Source organism: Chiloscyllium plagiosum, unplaced genomic scaffold (assembly GCF_037043375.1).
Source record: "Chiloscyllium plagiosum isolate Xiang-an unplaced genomic scaffold, Cpla_swu_hap1 HiC_scaffold_39, whole genome shotgun sequence".
Taxonomy (NCBI): Eukaryota; Metazoa; Chordata; class Chondrichthyes; order Orectolobiformes; family Hemiscylliidae; genus Chiloscyllium; species Chiloscyllium plagiosum.
Window position 1 is genome coordinate 9,070,551 of NW_028270177.1, and position 8,877 is coordinate 9,079,427.

Consider the following 8,877-nt stretch of genomic DNA (forward strand, 5'->3'; position numbering starts at 1 on the left):
GCTACCTTCCTAATATATTTTAAAGGGGTCTGGTCTGATCCATAATAATTATCCAAAATATATCAGTGCTTATGGAATACCATCAAATGCTGACTTCCTAAGGAGACTTCAAGGAGAGAGAGGAAATGAAAGGGGAAAATGAAGGGGATGAGAGGGAGGAGGAGATGGAAGAGCAGGGAAGGAAGGGATGAGAATATTTGAAGAAGATTGTAGAGGGAGAGAGAAAGGAAGAGGACTAAATTAGAATTCTTTGGACTGATTTATTTAAAATGTCATTTGTTTAGCTCCTTCGAATGTTCTTCCGTCAGCAAGATGAGATCCGGAGACTGAAGGAGGAGTTGACACAGAAAGATGTGAAAATACGGCAATTGGAATTGGAGCTGAAAAACTTGCGAAACGTCCCAAAGAGCACTTGAGCTGACAGCTACTCCCTCATCCCTCCTGCAAATCACTGAAATACCATAACCTGCAGGCTATAAGACCCCCAGTACTATAGGGCCTGTTTTTAAAAAACGCGCACACATAGAATTCTTCCCCACCTTCCCAAAAGACAAGATAAACTGGAAGTCACATGTCTTTTTTTTAAAACAAAAAAAATATTCAGTTATGTGCACAACCTAATGCAAGATCTGAGATGGTCTATGCACTGTATCCCAGCAGGTACCTGGCGAGCTAATTTCCTGTTCTCATTAGCAACTTTGAGACATATATTTAAAACATTTCTGTGCTAGTGAACTGTTTTACATTAAATATTCCAAGGTGCCTCACAGATTCCGTCTTTGTGAGCTTTGCCCATGCAGTTACTAGGGTTAAAGCGAAGTTTTAATACGTGAACTTAGAACAAGATCAGGCCATTTGGTCCATCAGATCTACTCCTTGTACAGTCCATGTATCACTACCTCAATCGTGGACTCTCCTGCTCAATTTAATCACAGTTGTGTTAGCTCCATCCCCCAATATTAATCTCTAACTAGTGTATCAGGGTAATGACAGTACACGGGCTAATGAAGGAACATCGAACGTTGAGTCTGACTGGCTTTCATACTGAGCTCATTACTGTCTAAAATTCAAGTGTCCCTACAATGGAAAACAGATTCTCAAGATCCAGAGTAGTTATGGCAGCATTAGAATGGAATATTGTTGCTCCATCGAGTGAGCACTCTACAAAATACCTCCCATCACTTTATTTCAACTCCAGCTATGACAGATAGGATGTAAGGCCCAGTCTGTTTCCACCTCTGCAAGGCCCAGTCTGACTCTCCATCTGCAAGGCCCAGTCTGACTCTCCCTCTGTAAAGCCCAGGCTGATTCTCCCTGTGTAAGTCCCAGTCTGTCTCTTCCTCTGTAAGGCCCAGTCCAATTCCCTCTTGTTTGGTGAACACACAGCTCCAAACTGCCAACTGTGAGTTTTGCCCGTGCTACTATTAGTGATAAAGCGACATTTTAAAATAAGAGAACTTGGATCAGGCACAGGCCAATAAATCTACTTACAGTTTGACTTCGAGCACTTTGAAGGCCTTAAGATTGTTGGAAGTGGAAATGTCCAACTATGATGCAGTAAATTGAGATTGTCCCTAATGATGATGGTAGGTTGGATGTGCCGTATCTGAGCTGGGAGCTTGGGAAACAAACAATGGGTGAAATGGAGATGGTGACTCCAGACCTCCCCAGCACAGACAGTCTGTAAACATTGAATGGGGACCGCCAGATACTGGGGCTCATCACAAAGATTTTCTGCTGGAGGAAATTGTTGAAAGGTTTGATTATATAAACTTGAGTTTCCTTTAAAGAGGATATTGCAGTCCCTTTTAGGGCTTTAGGCCCCAAATTTATTACTGCTCTGTGGGCGGTAGATTCCACTTGAAATATAAGTCTGTCTTTTGAATGATTGTGTCTGTAGGAACAAGTCAGTTGTAATAGCAAGTATGATCTCAATGCAAGGGTCTACGCACATAAATATTGGGCAAAAAGGTGAGTTGGGGCAACTGAAAACTACCTAGAACTCCTATTTTGTCCTTGCCACCTTTGAGATTGAACAGAATAATGTTTCTTCCAGCTGCCAATTTCAAGGGTTTTGAAATGATCTTGGGCTGTGTCAGTTCCTGCCCCAGTTCACTTGATCCCTGTTCAACACCAAACACCTGAGAAGGCCATTGTGTGGCCAATGGAAATACTGAAACTCTGAACGAGGAAGAGGATGTTGTTTGAGCTTGGTGTCTGAGATCCATTGTTGGGGTAGAGTGGAGGGGATGTTACAGTTCCGTCCAAAGCTGTACTTGATGAACTTTGACCCTTTTCATAAGAAAGGGGCGAATCACGTTGCAGAATGGGAGAATGTGCTGTCAAAATTGTGTTTACATTTTCTCCACTTTCCTGCAGCAGATAGTGAAATCAACATAGAAATCACCATAGAATCACTACACTGTGTAAATGTCCTCATTCACCTTTCACGTAATACCTAGGAACATGTAGCAAGACTAGAGAGCCCTGTTCTGGCTGATTACAATACACTACCTCCAACCTTTTCATCTTCAATTGGTTTGAATTAAACACCTGATCCCAGATGAAGCCTAAGCTACGAATGAGATAAAGTGAACACTATGAACTATATATTCATAACTGCTTGATGGTACAGTTCTTGAATGTTGTTGAAAAGAAAGACATGTGACTGAAGCTTTTCCTCTGGAAACATCAGGACACATGCAAGAATGCCAGATTTCAAGTGTTCACAATAATTTATACTACAGGAGAAAAGAGTGTTAATGGGCTGACTGATTGATTATGATTGTTGTGATTGCTTGAAATTTGGCATTCTTGTGTTTGTCTTGATGAGTACAGGAGAATAAGATGCAGTCAACTGTCTCTCTTACAAAAGTTATGGTAATTGCAAGATTTATTCAACTTCTGAAAATAAAAGCAGGCCTCTTCCATACAATTGAATTATTTTGCAAAACACTATATAGGATGGAGCACTATCACTGATGCTCTGATTAGCTTCTTGTTCCCAGACAGACTCTGACTGAACCATTGGCAAGATTTCAGCTAACATCTGACCCCAATTCCTGAAGAGATATTCTTGCACAAAGAGCATTGGTAACATATGGGGAAGATACTGATATTGTCAAAACGTGGTCCATGAAAATATAACTTGGGGCAGTTAGAAATGTTATAACTTATTATCATTGCACAAAGTCAAGATTTTCCCCTCTGCCTTTCCAACTCCAAGTTGCCAATCTAGCAGATATTTTGAACAATCACTTGGACGTCAATTACATTAGAATGTGTGAATTGAATGGGTGGCTAAATGTTCCAAACACTATGAACACCTTGTGACTGCCAATATTACAGTCAGTGTGGTGAGCAACCAGAGACATAATTAGACTAACACTTTTGCACTTTGCAAACTCCACCACATTTAACAGGATTAAGGCACAGATACATGCTTGGCATAACAGACTAGAATATTTATTCAATACAGTCACAAATGTGAACAAGTCTGATAAATAATCCATCATCATGTCTCCCCGACAGTCTACAGGATCTGAGTATGCCTGCTTGTTAAATGGGTCTAGTTTTCACTTTTGTGAGAAGGTCAGTGAAGATCATACAGTAGAGAGAAATGAAAAGTGATTCCAAGAAGGTGTAGCCTGCATACCCATCTCTTCCCCCGTAGCCTCGTCACTTTGTTCTATGGTTTCGAAGACCCACAGAGAAGGTCGGTGAAAGATCTTTTGCATTTTCCTGATCAACCTGTTCACAGATGCTCTTTTGTACCTCCCTAGCAGGTGGGACTTGAATCTGGCCTCCTGGCTCAGATGTAGAGCACTACTGCTGGACCACAAGAGCCCTCCACTTGTTCTTATACTATGGTTTCTCATGGAGTCCTGCAGCTTTTCACATTGAATTAATGTTGAAATGAAGTCAGTGCTGTCATTGGAGGCAAGCACAGTAGCATAGTTAGACAAAGCAAGATCCTATGATCAGCAGTTGAGATGAATGATGGGTAATTTTATGTTGGCTGCAGCAGGGAATTTGGACAGGAACTTCCTGCTATAAGTGTTGCCATGGAGTCTTGTGAGTCTATCCAGACAGATGGAGTCTCCAGGGCTAGGATGTAGTCTTCAGGAATTCAAGATTCACCTGCTGTGCAGGCTGTGAAAACCATTGCCAAAGCATTTTTAAGAAAAACTAATGCTTGTTTCCATTTACTTTAAACACTCAGTTGTAAAGATATTGGAGATGGGACATGAAAGGTGTGTTTGCTTGAGGGAGCTGGTTGAAGACAGTCCATTACATGAATCATTCAAGTGGGCATTCATTGATAATTTGGATAGAAAGGGCAAGCAAGAGTATGGAGCGAAGGCAAGAGATTGGCACTTGGTCATTGAACTAGTATAGGCACAATGGGCCAAACAGCCTCCATCAGAGCAATTCTATGATTCTGCTCAGGAATTCCAATAAGACTTGGCAACCTTTCAGTTTGTGTGTGTGTGTGTGTGGTTGCCCCTGGAAATGAGGAGGATGCTTACTGCTGTCAGGTAGCTGTGCATTGAGTCTTGTAATGCAGGCAGACTGCTGTGCTGTAACGATCACCCAATCCTGGCTGGCCAGCTGCACACTCTCATCTAGCCTCCTACAGAATTTACAGCGTGATACAGTCTACTTGGTTGCAGTATTCCACCCTTTCAGTGGCAATAAAGCCCTGATGTGGGACCTCACCTGGACCTTCTGGCCCAGAGGAAGGGATATTACCCACTGGCACCTGAAGACTTCCTGTTGCCTTTCAATTTACTGTCCCATCCAAAAGATGGCTTGTCCATCAGAGGACAACTGCTCTCGGTGGCTTCAGCCTAGACCCAGCCGAGACCCAGGCTGAAGCTCTGGAGTGAGGTTTCATCCCACAAGCTTCAGGTTCCCCACAATGTGTCATCTTGTAAAGTGCCAATGCCAACACACAGCCTCAGCTGTAGGGAGCACAGGCTGACAATTCCGGCATGCAGTCTGCTCCAGTAGCTAGTCGTCAATTTGGTGTTGGTTCACCAAACCAAACACTGGCAATGGATCGGAGAATTACAAAGACAAGGCCAAGGAGGGAATTATGGTATTTGGTTTAGAAGATTATAGTCTTTAAGGTACTAGGACCATGGGTATGCTGTGCTCAGGATCATATGTGTGATGGAGGATCGGTGGGACTAATTTAGTTTGGGAAATTTGGTCAGCATGGACGAGTTGGACAGAAGAGCCTGTTTCTGTGCTGTATGACTCTCTAACTCCATAAGCGGCTAGAGGGGGATTGTAGAGATTTGGTGCACGTGCTCTGTTGGCGCAGAGCAAATCTTCGCCTAACCTTCCCTCAGGAGATTTGTAATGTGGCAGAGTCAGTGGCAGAGCAGAAGGTATCACTGTTATTTCTGGGATTGATTTATTAATGTGGAATAGCACAAGCCTTCAGTCCTGTAGCTCAGAGGACATCTACCCACCTCCATCTATCAGTGAAGGCGTGATTTCCCTTCACTGTTTCAACAGTTCCAAAATATCAGATCGCCCGGAGGATGTCACCTTGCTGTTCATTCACAGATCAAGAGTAAGACTATGTCTTTGACTCAAACTTTGAGTGAGAAGTTGGGCCTCACATTTAGTGTCTATTTCAAAGGGCACTGTCCTATCTTCAAACAACATCAGAATTCCCGTACATCAAATGAACAAGTACATAGATGATAAACCACCTTGCATGTTCCTATGAATATTAATAGGTATATTTTTTCTCCTGTTTTTGACATTCTCAAATATCAGAGGCTGAGCATGTTTTCTGTGTATTCCTTGGACAGGTCATGGCCCTGCAGCTCAGTAATGGGAATCTTGACACTGATTACCCATAGAGCCAAAGTACATACAGGAGCCACCATATTTAACTGCCTGGTCTGCTCTGGAATTCATTCTTAATTATGCCAACAGGTGACAGTACACAAATGTTCCGTGAGCCCAATATTATCGCTGGGAAAAATTAAACAATAATTGTAGATATTTTATAACTGATCTGTTTTGATATGCTCTTACACACCTGTGGAGATGGTGTGACTTGTATCCAAGTTCTTCTGGTTCAGCAGTGGGGACGCTGCCACTGTTTCCCCTCGAAACCACAACTGTATGAACCGAGACATTAAAATATTGAATGCAGAAAGTATTTGAAGGGGCAGAGTTAACGTGGCAAATTCTCTGCTTATTGGAAAAGAGACTCAGGGCTCATGTGGTACAGTGGCAATGTACTGGCCTCTGAGCCAGGAGGCCCAGGTTTAAGTCCCAACTGCTTCAGAGATGTGTAATAACTTCTCCGAATAGATTGATTCAGAAAGTATCTAGAAAAGAGCTTGAATGCTCAGGAACATTTCAAATGAGTTCACTTCCTCAATGTGTTGAATGTTACACAATGAAGCACACGTTTCCATTTATATGGACTTGCTTGAACTCTCTGGATCATGGACCTTCTGAACAAATAGGGGCAAGCTAATGTTCAAATGTCGTAACCAGTAATAATGAATTGGCCAACTCTGAGTGAAAGAGCCAGGTTTGAGTCACTTTGACCATGTCAGTGTAGACCAGGGGAGCCACTCCGCAATACCCGCCTGTTTCTGAGTTCCTCACCCCCCTCCCCCAACCCCGTGAAATGTATTTATTGCCTTCAATCTTGATATTTCACCTCTTTATAGAAAGGTGAAGAGAAACCTAAAGAGTAGCAGCTGGCCTGAAGTTAGCAATTATACCGTTTGATACAGAATTGAATAATGCAGGTCAGGAATGAATCTACTCCGATTTTCTGTCTGTACAGAGTTTGCTGTGAAGCAGTTGGGTATAATCAGGTGGGTGTGTGCATTAATAGGGCTACAGGCAATAATTAAAATGGGATCAGAATAGTTCCTGCTGAGTACCTGCAGCATTTTCTGTCGTCAACGCTAACTATATCTGAATAATATACAAAAACCTTACACCTGTTAGAAACCTACAATGTAAAAATTTGTTTTATAACAGGAACTGTCTATGCAATCTTGTCACAGTGCAAATGCACCCAGGGTTTATCAGTGACAGTTCCCATTAAAGATATGGATATAGGTATTCACAATGGAGGTATGAAAATGAAGACAAGATGGAGACTGAAATAACCCTGATCCACTTATGATACCTCACTCATAACCCTCTTCACCCAAAAGCTTGTTTGTGACTGTCAATGTGACCAACTGACAATACTATTTTAATAAATGAATCCACAAATACTGTAATGTTGAGGATTTCTGGCTCAGCTTGAGCTGATTCTGTATTTGGCTGTCAGGCTGAGACCAAGGTGTAGTCCCTCTCTGAGCGACTGCCTGGGAGACCACAAGACATGCTGTGAAACCCACCACCCCAACACATTGTTACTACACTGTATCTCACACTCACAAAATACTGTTCATATTCTGTGCTGAGTAACAATTACGAATATGCAGAGATAAACTGCGAATGTAGAAAGGTACACACGTAATATGCTTTCGAGAAAATACGGCCATTATCTAACTATGGTTGACACAATCTCATTGATTCATGGATAACTTACACTGTCATCTTGTTTTGCCTGGGCTGAAGAGGTCTGTTTATCTGTGAAAGTCTATATTTTCACTGGAGGAAATCTGGGGAGAAATCTAATTATTTCAGTCCATGTGCCAAGCATCAAGTATTAAGACTATTGTTGGGACAGATATTTGCTTGGGAGCAGTGAGTTTTGCAGTAAAATGAAAACTTAGCAGGGAAGTCATGGTAACATCGCAATCCCAGAGTGATTGTGGTAAAGGATTATGAAAAGAAAAACTCTTTTAGCAAAGAATAGACACTGAAGAAATAAATAAAATAGGCTGAGATTCCAGGATCTAAACTAACCAACGCAGGCAACAGAGACAGACTTTCATATGAGGTAATGCTAATTGGCCAGACTTCGTGGGGGTAGGCAAGTTAGATAATGTTGATGCCTTTTTGGATAGTGAGGCGATGAATTAGCCACCCCTTTGTGAGAATTGTTCAGAATAGATGGTAGTTAAAGACTCTGTGATATGTATGCACTGTACATTTTATTTTTGCCTATGTATAATGTTCTACCCTGCCATCATTGTGTAATGTGAATACTCATTTCTTCAACTAATAAAAGTCCTGGTCACTGTGATTTTACCTTTCTAAAAATCACATGAGCGCATTCAATAATAATAATAAGATGCTGTTTTCTCTGTTTTTAATATTCTGATTACTTAAGATTATTCAAAAGAGAGTCTTGACCTATAAAACATGTTGCTTCCCTCTATAACATCTCCAAGTCTTTCACATAGACATGAAGCACAATAGCTATGATGGAAATGGATATTGACGCACAGTGCCTCAGTGGTTAGAAAGCATAGTGTCTCAGTGGTTAGCACTACTGCCTCACAGAGCCAGGGACCCAGGTTTGATTCCGCCCTCGGGCAACTGTCTGTGGAGTTTGCACATTCTCCCTGTGTTTGCATGGGTTTCCTCCCACAGTCCAAAGATGTGCAGGTTAGGGTGGATCGGCCACGCTAAATTGCCCATAGTATCCAAGGATCTGCAGGGTAGGTGGATTAGTCATGGGAAATGCAGGGTTACAGGGATAGGATAGGAGGGTAGGTCTGGGTGGGATGCTCTTCAGAGGGGCTGTGTGGACAAACCTAAAAGGAAACTTCACAATTTAAGTTAAAAATTGATCTTGGGGGGTAATGATAATATCACAGTCTCTCTGGTATCCAGTGGTCATGGGGGCCCTGAAATGGATACCACATGCTCCTTCTCCCAGGTAACCACGGAGAGGAGGGAGGCAATTAGGTATCAGTCTCACTTTATAAG

General features: G+C 42.1%; 1 protein-coding gene across 2 annotated transcripts in view; it reads left to right on the forward strand.

Annotated features, from left to right (window-relative positions):
- The window catches only part of coro2ba (coronin, actin binding protein, 2Ba), a 206,533-nt gene extending 198,304 nt beyond the window's left edge, over positions 1-8,229 (forward strand). For both annotated transcript variants that reach the window (XM_087981465.1, XM_087981466.1), the window contains exon 12: positions 285-8,229. In XM_087981465.1, coding sequence (XP_087837591.1) covers positions 285-416 — 132 coding nt within the window. In that variant the 3' untranslated portion in view covers positions 417-8,229. The remainder of the gene's footprint in view (positions 1-284) is intronic.
- The last annotated feature ends 648 nt before the right edge of the window (positions 8,230-8,877 follow it).